The following is a 16,983-nucleotide window of genomic DNA, read 5'->3' on the forward strand; positions in this document are numbered from 1 at the left end:
AGAGAGAGAGAGAGAGAGAGAGAGAGAGAGAGAAATTTATTCGTGACTTGGATTTAAAATATAGTATTATCTATGTTTTATTGTATTTTTACTTATGTTGTTAAATATTTTCTTATTATATTTTAATCTGTTTTAAACTCAGAAGTGTTGTGGGCTGTATGTGACCTTCTGGCTATTTACCTGATACCTATACTATAGAAAACCAAGGAAAGGGCTGGTCAGTAAAAAGAATACTGAATCTGGAGTCAGAGTATCTGGGTTCCAATCTAACTTTTGATTCTTCATACCTGTGTCATCTTAAGCAAATTGATTAACTTTCCTGGGCCTAAATTTCCTCATCTACAAATTGGTAACATTGGCCTCTGAGATCCTTCCTAGAATTAACTCTATGATCCTTTAAAGGAGACCTTGACATTTGTGCTGAGACTCTGAAAATGCATTTGTGTACAGAACACTTGAGCAGACAATCAGGGAGATGCTGACTTTCAATAAGGTGACATCCCTGCTCTCACAGAACTTTATTCCATTAGATGGTCTTTTGTGGTTGTTGCACTAAACTGAAGGGTACTCATGAAGAATATTGAGAGAGGTCACAATGGAAAGAGCCATCATCCCAACTAAGTTGACTGACAGAATTGATACCTTTAGGAAGTGAACTTTGAGGAAAATGGGGTTCTTTTCTCTTGACTGTTCCATAGCCTTGATTTGACCTTGAGAAAATGCTCTGTGATTGCTTCTTATCTGTAAAATCTATTTGAGATCATTTAGCAATGGCTTGGGAATTCCCAAGTACTTGGAGGAGGGCCTTGCTCAGAGCAGGCAATCAATAGCTATCTGTTGATATGATTTGGCTTGAAAAGGTCATTCATAAATATATTCACAGTAAAGCCATCAACTGCTTGGATCAGTTTGCTCTTCAGACCCATCTGGAATCCAGCATCATTTACTCTTAGAGCCTCCTGTGACATGCCAGGAATATCCATGCAAACTTATCTGCATTGACAGGACATAAGCCTTTGCCATGCTCCATTCCCTTTTTTTCTTTTCTTTCATTTGTGGCCTTGCCTATAATTTTTAATACAGGCAACTATTAGAGAAGAACTTCCTCCATGAATGCACATCTTTAATTTTTCTAAATGTATCATTTTTTAGACTTGCCTGGGAACACTGAGAGGTTTTCATAGTATGCACTTGGGGCAGGATTCTCACTAATGTCTTCCTGACTCTGAGGCCACCCCCCCCACCCCAATGACTTATGGGAGTCTGATTCCAAACTGACCTCTTTTTTAAGTTAGGAAAGTAAGTTGAGTTTGTCTATAGAAACAGAATAAGAGACACGACTCTTTTCATCTTCTAAGTGTCTTGCTTTTATAACTTTATTTAGAGGTAATTTGGGATACTAGCTAGACATTGATGTTGGAGTCAGAAAGATCTGGATTCAAATGCCAACTAAGACATTTACTGGCCATATGACCTTAGGTTAGGCTTTCACTCCCTCAATTTTCTCATCTGTATGAGGTGAATAATAGTCAGTCACATAGAAATGTTGGGAAGTTCAAGTGAGCGAAGAGAAATAAAACAATTTGTACAATTTAGAAGCCCTGTATGAATGTCACCCATTTCTATGGTTCTTCCTTTGCTAAGTGGATGTTTACTATGGATGTTCCAGTCTTGGTTCCCAATGTTAGTGTGATTTGACATCCATCAATGGAGAAAGTCTCAATTGCTCTGAAATGTTTTATGATGGAATTCAAATGACTGACACTTGCCCTAAACCCAGAGAGGAAGTAAAGGGTATTAGAAACAAACTAATCCTCTGGACTTCCTCTAGACTCACTGACGATGAGCTCTTGAGGGTGACTCAAATTCAGGAAGTTCCCATTGATTCATGAGGATAAATTTTTAGCTCCAGAATCCAAGGGCACGATGACACAAGGGACAGTGATTGAGACACTCAGAGAAAGGAATGGGGAGAAAGGGCTAAAGCCCAACATTGCCTGTTACAAAAGGGCTTTGATTGGAAAAAGCAGTTGCCCAAACCACAGGTGGTCTCAGGCCCATTCTATCAGTTAGGTGATGCTGTAGATTGAGTACCAGGCCTGGAGTGAGGAAGAGCTGCATTCAAATCTGGCCTCAGACCCTTAACAGCTATGTGACTCTGGCCAATTCACTTAACCTCTGTTTGCCTTAGTTTGCTCACCTGTAAAATGAGGATAATAACAAGGCTTGCCTCCCAGGATTGTGAAGATCAAATTAGATCATAATTGTAAAGTTCTTAGCACAGTGCCTGCCATTTAGTAGGTGCTATATGAATAATATACCTTGCATTATCAATCTCACATGACTATTAAGAAAAATGCACTTTTGCAAGCTTTAAAGTACCATATAAATGATCTCAAATTTTGTAAATATAAATTGACTCCCCAGAAAGAACCAGTGGGTACAACTGCAAAACCAGTGTGAGTGATCTTTGAAAGAACCTGGAGGAATGACCAAGCCCAGCCATATTAGAGAAGGGGCCAGGAGTCCAGATTTTTAAGAGGATATTGCCTGAAACTTAGGCCAGAGAACTTGAGAAAATTCAAGAATGTGTCCAATCATCCCAACAATTTTCTCTTAAGTAATTACTAAGATATTAGGTTAGATGCTGATCATATTGACAAAAATTAAGCTATAATGCCTACCCCCCCCCCAAAAAAAAACCTTTGCATTCTACTGGGGTGGGTTATAGAGATATAATTAAAGGGGTAGTTTGTTAAAACAATTGAAACTGAATTCTGCAAAATACTACCAACCAAGTTTGGCCCCAGGAAAAAGGCATGAGAAGTCACCTTATCCTGTTTCATTGATTGGATGAAAAGCTGCAGGTGTTGAACATTACATGTTACCTCAGACTTTTTGGACAAATGTGTTGGTTAGTGATATTGGTTAGTTTCGCTACACTTTCCCCACCTCTCCTTTTATTCTGAGTAAGTAAGAGATAGCCTTTTGGGAGGGATAAAGGTGATGGATATATTGGGAAACCTAAATGATGTAAAAATAAAAGAGGACAATGAAAATTATTTTATTTTTAACAAAGGGTTGGTGAGTGGGCATCCAGAAAAGGGAACAGTGATTACAAAGAGCCATCGGGGCTTCAACAAGTTTTACCAAGGTTATCTGCTTTCCTTTCTTCACAGGGACATCAGGTGACTGGATTAGGGGAAATATGGGGGCACACTCACACACACATTGATATTTTTAAAAATCATGAAAAATGGATTACATGTTATTTTGTGAACAGTATGGAAAACTGTTTATAGTAAAGCTTATATGGACTTGAAATTGGTTAAGTGGTGCTATCCAAAATATATTGATTCATGGTCCAATGTCAACTTGGAAAACCTCTATAAGAATACCACAGGGATTTTTTCTTGGTTAGCTTTGTACTAGTTAATATATTATCAATGACTTAGAAAACAGGTAGATAGAATGCTTATGAAATTTGCAGAAGCCATGAAACTAGATTGTATTCCTATCACAGTGGATGAAAGAATTATGATTATTTAAAAGAGTTGAATGACTACTTCTAATTGTGTTCAAAACATTTCACATAATTCATATAGTTTACAAGTATAGCATGGGGGAGAAATAGATATTTTTTCTTTTTTAAATTTAATTTATTTATTTTTAGTTTTCAGCAATCACTTTCATAAGTTTTAAATGTTCTCCCCCTCTCTGTCCTCCCCCCTCCCCAGGATAGCATGCAATCTGATATAGGCATACATATACTTTCCTATTAAACATATATTCAAATTAGTCATGTTGTATAGAAGACTTAGAACGAATGGGAGAAGCCATAAAAATCAAAATAAAATAAAACAAAACAAACAGCAACAAAAAAAGGAAAATAGTCTGCTTCACCCTACATTCAGACTTCATGATTCTTTCTCTGGATGGAATTGTTTTAGGTCCTTGCATTCCTGAGAAGGGCTAAGTCTATCAAAGTCAGTCATCACACACTGTGGCTGTTACTGTGTACAATGTTGTCCTGATTCTGCTCACTTCACTCAGCATCAGTTCATATAAGTCTTTTCAGGTTTTTTTGAAGTCAACCTGTTCATCTTTTCTCATAGCACAATAGTATTCCATTACATTCGTATACCACAACTTGTTCAGCCATTTCCAAATTGATGAGCATTCCCCCCATTTTCCAGTTCTTGGCCACCACAAAAAGAGCTGCTATAAATATTTTTGTATATGTGGGTTTTTTCCTGTTTGTATGATCTCTTTGGGATATAGCCCTAGAAGTGGTATTGTTGGATCAAAGGGTATGGACATTTTTATAGCCTTTTGGTCATGGTTCCAAATTGCTCTCCAGAATGGTTGGATCAGCTCACAACTCCACCAACAATGAATTCATGTTCCAACTTTCCCATATCTTCTCCAACATTTATCATTTTCCTGTTTTTTTCATGTTAGTCAATCTGATAGGTGTGATGTGGTACCTTAAAGAGATTTGTATCTCTCTCATCAATAGTGATTTAGAGCTTTTTTTCTTATGACTATAGATAGATTTAATTTCTTCCTCTGCAAATTGCCTATTCATATCCTTTGACAATTTATCAAGTGGGGAATGATGTGTATTCTTATAAGCCTGACTCAGTTATCTATATATTTTAGAAATGAGGCCTTTATTATTTTTTTCCTCAATTTGTTAAATTATTTATTTTTAGTTTTCAATGTTCACTTCCATACATTTAAAAATTTTTCCCCCTCCTGTCCCCTCCATCTCCAAGATGGCTTGCAGTCTGATATGGGCTCTATACATACATTCCTATTAAACACATTTTCATTTTAGTCATGTTTCACAGAAAAATTATAATGAATGGGAAAAGCCATGAGAAAGAAATAAAAAAAAGCAAAATAAATCAAAACAAAAGAGAAAATAATCAGCTTCATTCTGCATTCTGACTTCATAATTTTCTCTGGATGTGATTAGCATTTTCCATCATGTGTCCCTTGGAATTGTCTTAGGTCCTTGCATTGTTAAGAAGGGCTAAGTCTATTAAAATCAGTCCTCACACACTGCATCTATTACTGTGTACACAGTTCTCCAGATTCTGCTACCCTAACTCAGCATTAGTTCCTATAAGTCTTTCCAGGTTTCTCTAAAGTCTGCCTGTTCATCATTTCTTATAGTACAATAGTATTCTTTTACATTCATATACCACAACTTGTTCAGCTATTCCCCAGTTAATGGGAATCCCCTCAATTTCCAGTTCTTGGCCACCACAAAAGAGCCACTATAAACATTTTTGTATATGTGGGTCCTTTTCCCATTTTTATGATCTCTTTGGGATGAAGCCCAGGAAGTGTTATTGCTGGGTCAATGAATATTTTTATAGTCCTTTGAGCATAGTTCAAAATTGCTCTCTAGAATGGTTGGATCAGCTCACAACTCTACCAACAGTGAATTTGTGTTCCAACTCAACTTGCCCACATCTCCAATATATATCATTTTTCTGTTTTTTCATGTTAGTCAATCTGATAGGTGTGATGTAGTACCTCAGAATTGTTTTGATTTGCATCTTTCTTATCAATAGTGATTTAGAGCATTTTTTCATATGACTATAGATAGCTTTAATTTCTTCCTCTGAAAACTACCTGTTCATACCCTTTGACCATTTATCAAGAGGGGAATGACTTGTATTCTTGTAAATTTGACTCAGCTTTCTGTATATTTTAGAAATGAGGCCTTTATTGAAGACACTAGTTGTAAAAATTATTTCCCAGTTTTCTGCTTCCCTCTTAGTCTTCGTTGCATTGGCTTTGTGCAAAATCTTTTCAATTTAATGTAATAAAAATTATCCATTTTGCATTTCATAATGTTTTCTATCTCTTGTTTGGTCATAAATTCCTCCATTGTCCATAAATGTGACAGATAAACTATTCCTTTATTCCCTAGTTTGTTTATAATATCAGCCTTTATATCTAAACTGTGTACCCATTTGGATTTTATTTTGGCCTATGATGTCAGATGTTGGCCGATGCCCTGTTTTTGCCGTACTATTTTCTAGTTTTCCCAGAAGTTTTTCCTTTTTGTCAAATAGTGAGTTCTTTTCCCAGAAGCTAGGGTCTTTAGGTTGATCAAACAGTAGATTATTATAATCATTGACTACTATGTCTTGTGTACCTAACCTATTCCACTGATCTACCCCTGCATTTCTTAGCCAGTACCAAGCAGTTTTGATGATTTCTACTTTATGATATAATTTAAGATCTGTTATGGCTAGGCCACCTTCCCTGGCATTTCTTTTCATTAATTCCCTTGATACCTGTGTTTCCCCGATAATAATACCTATCCCAAAAATAAGCCCTCCCCTTACTGTGTAAGATTCCTCTAAAATAAGCCCTCTCCCGAAAATAAGCCCTATTGAGATTGCTACTGTAGTGAAGGTGATCCCCTGCGCTACACGCTACATTATGGTACCCTCTGTATGCACCGTCCCCCCCTCCCCCCGGGTGAAACGCATGCTGCGCTCCGAGCTGCATCCAATCAGAGCTGCAGCAGTGAGTGCGTCATCCTGTTCTTCCCCAGTGATTTGCTTGCTGGCGTCATTGAGAACAGTGCTGCAGAGGAGAGCTGAGGCAGGACAACATAAGCCCTCCCCTGAAAATAAGCCCTCTGGTGTTTTTCTTTAAAAAAAAAAATAATAAGACAGTGTCTTATTATCGGGGAAACATGGTATTCTGGACCTTTGTTCTTCCAGATGAATTTGGATATTATTTTTTTTTTGCTCTATAAAATAATTTTTGTTAGTTTGATTGGTATGGCATGGAAGAAGTAAATTAATTTAGATAGAATTATCATTTTTATTATATTAGCTTGCTCTACCCATGAGAAACTGATGGTTTTCCAACTATTTATACCTGACTTTATTTGTGTGAAAAGTATTCTGTAATTGTACTCATATAGTTCCCAGGTATACTTTTTTTTGGTGAAAGTAAAATTAAAATTTATTTTTACTAGTTATAGTTATACAACTAATTCATGACAAATAATCAAACAACAATATACACTCAGTAGTTAGTTCTCAAGACTAGAGTTTAGGTCCCTCTTCAAATTTGAATGTTGGGAATGTATTTATGTCTGCTTTACCATAAATCTGCTTAAGCTTGAAAAGTTCCCTATCCAGATCATGTTGATATTCTGGATCTATATCAACAGGTCTTCTTGCTACTTGTCTCTTGGATTTATATTCTCTAAAGTTGTCGACAAAGAGTTTTTGAATAGCATCAATTTCTTTACTAAATGCAACATCTATAACAGCAATGATCCTTTGAAAATACACTGATGTTGCAGACAGAGCAAGAGATAAAAACCTGGAGAGCTTTTTAAGAGCCATGATGATCCTGGTCTGACTGCTCAGTCACAGTCACCTTGCAGTATACTTTTTTTTTTCAAAAAAGGAAGCAGATTGAAAGTTTTGCAGGGACCAAAAGCTAAATAAGATTTAGCATTTTGGTATGGCGGCCAAAAAGTTAAAGTGACCTTGGGCTGAATTGAAAGGCATAACATCTAGGATGAGGGAGGCATTTGTTATGCCCTGCCCAGATCACATCTGGAGTATCGTGTTTAGTTTTACAAAGGACAGTCATAATTAAGATGATGCTTCAGGGAAGCCAACAAGAAGGATGAACGGCTTTGAGATGTACCATATGAGTATCGGGAAAATACTATGATTAGGTAAAGAGAAGAGATTTAGAGTACATGTATTCAAAGGACTGACACACAGAGTTCAGATTTGATCTGATTGACCACAGAGGTTAAAATTAAGTTAAATGACTGAATGAAGAGATACTTTGATGTTTGATGTAAGGAAACATTTCCAACTAGTTAGAGCTGTTTCAAGGTGAAATGATCTCCTTTAGGAGGTAGGAGGTGGCTGCCATAAAGAATGGTGATCCCTTGTCACTTGATTGGGGGAGTTTCCATCACCTTCGCTATGATAACTTTGTTATTTGTTTGGCTTAGAGTGTAAAAGAAGAAATTGCCATTTTGGGGAAGAAAAATAGCAACAACTAGGTATGTAGGGGAATATAAAGCGGTACTGACATTGATTCAGATGCATGTAGGGTGCAATGCGCCCATTTTCCTATAATGACCCATTATAGTGAAGTATAAAGACTGATAAAGTTACAGGATCCAAATTAGAATGCCAGCTCTACTATTCTTGTCTGTGTTGCCTTTGGGAAGTCAGTTCCCTTCTCTTAACTTCAGTGCCCTCATCTGGAAATTGAGAAGGTTGTGCTGCGTGACCTCTGAGGTTTCCTTCAGCTCAAAGTCCTGTCACCTGCCTTGGATACCTTTGGTCTTCAATAATTCCTTTGTGCCATTGCCACCTGATGGTGGTTTTTAAATTCAACTCATTTTCATTTTGTTTCACTGAGCCCTATGCTCTGGCTTCTTAAGCTAGAATCCATCAATTGAAAAAATTGATAGTTATGTTTGAATATAATTAAGTTCCTTTTAAACCATCTGCATTGTACTTTGTCTTGAAAATGTTATTTTGGGAAAGGGTCTGTAGACTTTGCAAGGCTGTCAAAGGTTTTCAGGATGCGAGATTGTCCTTGTGTGTAGGGAAAGCCATTAGAGAAGCAGGATGCTTTTATGCACTTTCCTCCTTAAATGCATACAACACTTTTGATTTTTCCATCTTCACCTACTCTTTAACCTTTTTTTTAAATGGACATTTGTCTTTCCCTGCTATCTACTTACCACAGGTGGAAAAATGGCAGCCAGTGGACAGACTCCTTTAAAGTCTGAAGGGGTTTCACGGAGTAGGTCTGAAGGAAACTTGTTGGATGAACAAAACTCCTTCACACACCATGATGTAGAAGGTAAGACTTTTGAATCTTTTATTCTAATGTGAGAGATTAAATTCATGAATCAACAAAAACAACAAATACTTAATGATGGTTTACAAAGGATAAGTAAAGTTATTTAAGGAAAAGTTTAATAGGTGAAATTGATAGACCATTCAAGTTTCACAAGTTCAAATGCATTAATTCATTTGATACAACAATACTGTGAGTTAAACACTGTAGGATTTCTTCTACCCATTGTATAGATAAAGAAACTGAAAGTGTGAATGGTGACATGGCTTGCTCCAGGCCAGTACAGCGGAATTGTCTATGGCAGAATCTGATTGAAGACCTTAGCAGACTTTTCTTGGTCCAAATGATTGGTCATTTGATCTTTCCTTTAATTTTAATTTTAAGTGAATTGTTATTTATTTTGCTAAATATTTCCCACTTACATGTAAAAAATAGCATTCATTTAAAAAAAGAATTTTAATTTCCATATTTTCTCCCTCTTCCTCCCCTTGGGGAGGCAAGAAATATGCTATTGATTATACACATGAAGTAATTTACTACTATGTGTTATATACCCAATTTATTCCACTGATTTACCATTCTATTTCTTTTTTTGTTTAATTTGCTTATTTTTAGTTTTCAACATTCATTTCCACAAAACTTTGAGTTACAAATTTTCTCCCTATCTTTCCCCTACTCACATCCCAAAATAGTGATTCTACTGAATACCCCTTGCCCCAATCTGCTCTCTTATATCCTCCCCCATCCCCACTCTGACTTTCTAGTAGGGCAAGATGGATTTCTATACCCCAATGCTTGTATATCTTATTTCCCAGTTGCAAGTAAAAAAAAACTATATATATACTTTTAACATTTGATTTTAAAACTGATTTTCAGATTCTTTCCCTTCTTCCCTCATCACCCACCCCTACTGGGAGGAAGAGTGATTCAAAATAGGTTATACATGTGTAGTTATGCAAAACATTTCCATAGTAGATGTATTGTGAAAGAATGACTGTATTTCCCTCCATCTTATCCCACCCCCGCTTATTCTATTTTTTACTTTGACCCTATTCCTTTTCAAAAGTGTATACATCTAACTACCCTCTCTCCCCAATCTGCCCTCCCTTCTATCAGGCTCCTTCCTATCCCATTCCCCCCTACTTTCCTGTAATGTAAGATACCCAATTTAGTGTGTATGTTATTCCCTCCTCAAGCCAAATTCAACGAAAATAAGGTTGATCCATTCCCTTTTGCCTTCCTGTTCTTCCTCTCCATTGTAACAGTTTTCTCTTGCCTGTTTTATATGAGATAATTTACCCTATTCTATCTCTCCCTATCTCCTCTCATTATATTCCTCTCTCACCTCTTAATTTTATTTTTTAGATATCATCCCTTCCTATTCAACTGATTCTGTGCCCTCTGTATATGTATACATGTACACATATATATACACACTTTCATATGTATTTATATGCACATATACCCTCCTACATAAACATATATATGTATGTATGTGTATATATTCCCATCAACTATCCTCATACTGAGAAAAGTCTCCTGAGTTACAATTATTGCTTTACCATGTAGGAATGTAAATAGTTCAATTTTAATAAGATCCTTATGATTTCTTTTCCCTGTTTACCTTCTCATGCTTCTCTTGCTTTTTGTATTTGAACATCAAATTTATTATTCAACTCTGGTTTTCTCATCAAGAATGCTCAAAATTCCTCTATTTCATTGAATGACCATATTTTCCCCTGAAGCATTATACTTGGTTTTGCTGGGTAGGTGGTTCTTGGTTTTAATCCTAGCTCCTTTTACTTCCAGAATATCATATTCAAGCCCTTCAATCCCTTAATGTAAAAGCTGCTAGATCTTGTGTTATTCTGATTATTTTCCCACAATACTCAAGTTGTTTCTTCCTGGCTGCTTGTGATATTTTCTCCTTGACCTGGGAACTCTGGAATTTGGCTATAATATTCCTAGGGTTTTTTTTTTTTCCTTGGGGGGGGGATCTTTTTCAAGAGGTGATTGGTGAATTCTTTCAATTTCTATTTTGCCCTCTGGTTCTAAAATATCAGGGCAATTTTCCTTGAGAATTTCTTGAAGGATGATTTCTAGGTTCTTTTTTTTTGATCATGCCTTTCAGGTAGTCCAATAATTTTTAAATTACCTCTCCTGGATCTATTTTCTAAGTCAGTGGTTTTTTTAATGAGGTATTTCACATTACCTTCTTTTTTAATTTGTTTAGATCTGTTTTATAGTATCTGTATTTATCATAAAGTCATTAGCTTCCATTTGCTCCAATCTAATTTTGAAGGAATTCTTCTTTTCAGTGAGTTTCAGAAATTCCTTTTCCATCTGGCAAATTCGGCTTTTTTTTTTTTTAAGCAATTGGCGTTAAGTAACTTGCCCAAGGTTATATGGCCAGGTTTTTTGTGTGGGTGTTAAGTATCTGAGGCTGGAACTGATCCTGGGTCCTCCCAACTCTGGGGCCAGTGCTCTTACTCACTGTGCCACCTAGCTGCCCCCCAAATTTGGCTTTTTAAAACATTCTTTTCCTCGTTGGCTTTTTGGGCCTCTTTTGCCATCTAAGTTAGTCTTTTTTTTAAGGTGATATTTTCTTCAGTCAGGTTGTTGACTCATTTTTCATGATTTTCTTGCATCATTTTAATTTCTCTTCCAAGTTTATCCTCCACTTCTCTTACTAGATCTTCAAAATCTTACAAGATCTTCTTAAGCTCCTCTATGGCCTGTAACCAGCTTGTATTTTTTCTTGGAAGCTTTTGATGCAGGAGTTCTGACTTCATTGTCTTCCTCCTATTCCATGCTTTAAACCTTTTTGTCCCCCCAAAATGATTCTATGGCATATTCGTGCTTTCTCTGCTTGATCATATTGCCAGTCAATTACTTGACTTTTAAGGTCTTTGCCATGATAGAATTCTGCTTCCAAAGAGGAGAGCTTTGTCCCAAATCACTGGGGTTTTCACAAATGTTGTCAGAGGTCGGAGGTGCATGCCCTCTCTACAGACACCACACTGGCAAACTGGCATTTCTCACCCCAGTGCCTTTTTTTTTTAGCAATATGTGGTTTACCTGCTTATCTCCTTTGGTCTGGCCTATTTTGGGTTTTTCTTTGTCTGAGATCATAATTGCTGCTCCTGCCTTTTTTTTAAGCATCAGCTGAGGCATAATAGATTCCTCTTCAGTTCCTTATTTTAACTCTGTGTGTCTTCTATTTCAAGTGTATTTCTTGTAAGCAAAATATTGTTGGATTCTTATTTCTAATCCATTCTGCTTTCTGCTTCCATTTTATGCGTGAGTTCATCCGATTTACTCTATGCATTTCCCTACATTTATTTTCTTCCATTTATCCATTTCTCTTTTTTCTACCCTTTTTATGTTTTGTCCCTCCTTTAAAGTTTGTTTATTTCTGGTCCCTGCCTTCTTTTAAAAGTTCTCTTTTATCACCACTCCCTTTCCTTTATCCCCTTTCCTTCCTGCTTCCCTGTTGGGTGATAGATCTCTATACCCAATTGAGTGTATATATGTATTTGCACACAAAAATATACACACATAATACATATATACTTGCATACATATAAACATGTTTATATATGCATGCACACATATGTATGTATATATGTATGTGTATCTGTGTGTGTATTCCCTCTTTGAACCAATTTAGATGCCAGTGATGTCGAAGCACTACTCCGACACAATTTTCCCCTTTTTTAATCTAAAAATTCTTCCTTGCATGCCTCTTTTATGTGAAATAATTTCTCCCCATTCTTCCTCTACTTTTCCTTTTCACCCAGGGCAACGATGTTCTTACTCACTGATTTTTGTTTTACATCATTCCAATATAATTAACTCACTTCTACACCCTTTCTCTTTGTAGAATCCTGCCAACTGCACTAGTAATGAATTAATTTTTAGAATTTGCATGTATCATTTTCCCATATAGAAATGTAAACAGTTTTATTTTATTGAGTCTTTGTGATTTCTCTTTAATGTTTGCCTTTTTATGCATCTCTTGAGGCTTGTATTTTAAAATCATATTTTAATAGGACTGAATATAGGCTAAATACAGCCCTAGTCTTCATTAAGAATGCTTGAAAGTCTTCTATGAAAGTAAACATTCCTTTTTTTACCTTGAAGAATTAGACTTTCTTTTGCTGTATATTTTATTCTTGGTTATAATCCCAACTCTTTTTGCCTTCTGGAATATTGTATTCCAAACCTTCCACTTCTTGAATATGGTATCTGTTAAATCTTGTGTGATCCTGCCCATGGTTCCATGATACTTGAATAATTTCTTTCATGCTGCTTGAATTATTTTCTCTTTGATCCAGGAGCTCTAGAATTTGGCTATAATATTCCTGGGAATTTTCCCTTTGAGATAGTTCTCATGTGGTGATTGGCAATTTTTTTCAATTTCTGTATTGTTCTGTTTCTTGGATACCAAGGGAGTTTTCTTTGATAATTTCTTGAGCTATGAGGTACACATATTTTCTTTGATCATGGCTTTCAGGTAATTCAATAATTCTTTTAAATTAAAAATATTTTAAATTTATGGAATAAAACAGATATTTTCTTACCATAATACAATGGAAAAAGATGATTGTACATGAAACTGCAAATCTACTATGCAGAGCTTGCTATTCCTTTCAAATATACCACAAAACTATCATGTAAATTTCATTTTTTCTCCCCTCATCCCCACCTTAGAGATGACAGAAATAGATATACACACATATGTAAAATTATTTTATACATACTTCTATTTATCAGTTCTTTCTCTGAATGCCCAGTAATTCTTAAGCATTCTCCTAAATCTGTTTCCCATGTCACTTATTTTTTTCTGATAAGAAGTTTCACATTTTCTTTTCTTTTTTTTGTTTTTGACTGTTTTATTGTTTCTTGATGTCTCATGGAATCATTAGCTTCCACTTGCCCAATTATAATTTTTAAGATGTGTTTTTCTTCAGGGAAATTTTATACTTCTTCTATTTGGCAAATTTTATTTATAAGGAGTTATTTTCATCACTGAAGTTTTGTACTTTTTTTCCTTTTGGCCAGTTCTTCTTTTTAGGCTTGATTTTCTTTACTATCTTTTCCCCCCTCCTTTTTACCAAGGTGTTAATTGTCTTTTCATAATTTTCTTCCCTTGCTTTAATTTCTTTACCTAAATTTTCCTCTACTACTCTTACTTGATTTTGAAAACATATTTTTAACTCCAGGAATTCTTGTTGGGTTTGTGTTCAATTAAGTTTTCTCTGAGGCTCTGCTTGTAAATGCTTTGACTTCATTGTCTTCTAAGTTTGTTTTGAACTCCCCTGCCACTATAGTTGCCTTTTAATGGTTGCATCCTTTTTTTAGTGTTCATTTTTCCTAGCCCATTTCTTGATTTTAATTTCATGTTATGGTTGAATTTTTTTCCTTGCATGGTGATAGGAGGGCAGTAGCATTGTCTTGACCTTCCGGCTTTATTCACATTGCTGTTTTCAGAGTTACTTCTAGGGATTTGGGAGTTTTGGATGCTTTCAAAGTGTGTGATATGTGGAGAGTTGTGGTCATTGCCCTCCTGGTCTTCTCTCTTGTCCTCACCAAGGAAGGGCTCCTAGTGTCTTAGAATTTCAACTGATACTGCTCCTTAGGGTCCATTCACCTTTGTGGCTGGAAGGTCCACCTTTGTGGCTGTGGACCTTCATGGTGTGTGCTCCTCTTTAACTGAAATTTTCCTCTCTGACCTTCTGACCTAGAAGTAGGTACAGGCAATGAAGTTGCCAAACAGTGTCTGTTCCTACACCCAGTGCTAGTATGGGGGACCCCTTTCTTAACAGTTGCCCTGTTCCCTTACTTCTCTGCCTTGAGAGCCCTCAAAGCTGCTGTGGCTTCTGTCACCACCACTTCATCCCACCACTGGCATGGTATGCACATGCACTCCAGGCTGGCCACACCCCAGCATCACAGATCCCTCTTTCTGACCTCCTAAATTGTCATGGGTTAGAAGAATGCCTTATCCTGACCTTTGGTTGACTCTGTTATTCCAGATTTCAATTTGAGGCATCATTTTGAATTTTTTTTTGGCGGGGGGTATTGGGAGAGCTCAGCTGAGTGTTTTCTTTACCATCTCGGCTCCACCCAGTTCTTCTTTTTTATGTCATTATATCTCCCAATTTACATGCCTGTTCTCTCATGTATAGAATGTGCTCCTTCTTCTCTTCTGCCTCTTAGAATCCCTAGCTCCTTTCAAAGCACAGATCAGATGATGCCCCAGGATAAGGGATTTCCTGATCCCCTCAGTTGATAGGAGCCTCTTGCACTTTAAAAGCTGTTTTGGATAGCTTTATCATATTTTAGGAGAAGTGTGTCATAGATTTCAAATAATAAGGAACCTCAGAATCCATTTAGTCCAATTCCCTCATGTTGCAGATGAGGAAACTGAAACTGAGGCTTGCCTCAGGTCACGCAGGCAGAAAGAACCCAAGGTAGGACTTGGCCTGACGGTGCTTGATCACCATGTACATGTTGTGTCCTCTCTCCATCCCCCAGGAGAATACAAGCTCTCTGAAAGCAAGCAATCTTTCACTTTATGTGCATATCCTCCTCACCTACCACAGGGCCTGGCTCATTGTTCAATAAATGCTTCATAAATTCAACTGAAAGACAATCAAAAGAAAACACTTAAACAAGTCATAAGGAATATTTAAAATTCTTCTAAAATGCCCAAATACAAAAGGTCATGAGCATATAATGGATTAAAATGCTTGAGAATAAGAGTAGTGTGGGGAAGTTGCCAGGGGGAAAAGGTACCTAAAGGATTAGTGGAATTTGGAAATGGCAAAGTATAGGGGAAGGTAGGCATGACCATACAGCCAAAGGTTCAGAGAAGGAGAGGTGCTGCTCTCAGTCTGAAATTTTCCATAATGCATATTTTGATTTTTAATAGTCCATTGGAATGGAGGTGGGAGTCAATGCCATGTTAATGGCATTTCAATAGTTTTCTGGGTTATTAGACATTTTCCTGGCAACCTACCCAGTTATTCAATTAGTTAATCAATCCCATAGCCTTTCCCTTAGCTCTTAAGTGGTAACAGCTTTAAATCTGAAGACTAAATTACTGCATTTATTAAGCTATGACTGTGAACAAGCCACCCAGTGCCTCTGGATGCTACCTGTTTCAAGTAGACTAATATGATGAGCTCCTAGACATATACATTATTCAGCCTCTACTTAAAGCTTTCCTCCCGAGGTTCATCAATGTGGGGTAACCCTATCTTCTCAAAGGTATAACAGAAAAGAACAAAGTCTGGGGACTCCACCAAGTTGGAGGCATATGGTGTTTAGGGCTCTGAGAAACAAAGAACAAGAAGATTAGCTGATGTTATTCTAGTGTTTTAAAGTTTGCAATGTTTTTTACAATGTTCATCTCACTCTATCCTAACAATAGTGCCCTTCAATAAAAAATGCCACAATGCCACAACATACAGATCTTTGGAAACAGCTGGCCACTAAACACACCTATGGGTTTTAATACAGAAGATTATGGGCATATAAGAACAGCCTAAATAATAGAAATGTAAAAATTAGTTGGAATAGGGCCTGGCTGTGTGATTCCATTGGCATTGGGGAATCCCTCTACCAAGGCATGCTGTTACTTTTACTGAAACTTTGAATCTTAAAAGTGTTCCTAGGCACCAACAACTTAAGTGATTTATTAAGAATCACAAAATTAGTCCCTGTCAATAGCAAGACCCAAACCTTTTTTTTTTGTTTTGTTTTGTTTTCTAGCTTTTAGGTCAGTTCTGTCTTCACTCTACCATGCTGCCTCTAAAAATCAAATAAAATTAAATAAAAATTATGATAATTTCATTGATCAAGAGGAAACAGGTCAACTATTCCTGTTTAAGCTAAAAACATTTTCTTCTTCCTTTTAAATGATACTTATTAGATTCAGAATGAGAATCTGAAGATTAAATGGGATTTTAAGACAGTAACATTATCCATTATATCAGAAGTCACTGGAAGAATTTTTTTCCCCTTCTTTCTCTAAGACTTAAAAATTGAAAAAAACAAAAACTGCTTTTGAAATTCATGGTCAGATCCTGGGGGGTA

The 16,983-nt window shown here is 36.5% G+C and overlaps 1 protein-coding gene across 4 annotated transcripts in view; it reads left to right on the forward strand.

Moving 5' to 3' along the window:
- MACC1 (MET transcriptional regulator MACC1) overlaps positions 1-16,983 on the forward strand; it is a 91,983-nt gene that overhangs the window by 25,055 nt on the left and 49,945 nt on the right. For all 4 annotated transcript variants that reach the window (XM_069088750.1, XM_069088748.1, XM_069088746.1 and 1 more), the window contains one exon: positions 8,767-8,883. In XM_069088750.1, the coding sequence (XP_068944851.1) occupies positions 8,775-8,883 (109 nt within the window). In that variant the 5' untranslated portion in view covers positions 8,767-8,774. The remainder of the gene's footprint in view (positions 1-8,766; positions 8,884-16,983) is intronic.

This window comes from Petaurus breviceps, unplaced genomic scaffold (assembly GCF_028583685.1).
Source record: "Petaurus breviceps papuanus isolate PSGF00001 unplaced genomic scaffold, PetGlider_PUasm1.0 185, whole genome shotgun sequence".
NCBI lineage: Eukaryota > Metazoa > Chordata > Mammalia > Diprotodontia > Petauridae > Petaurus > Petaurus breviceps.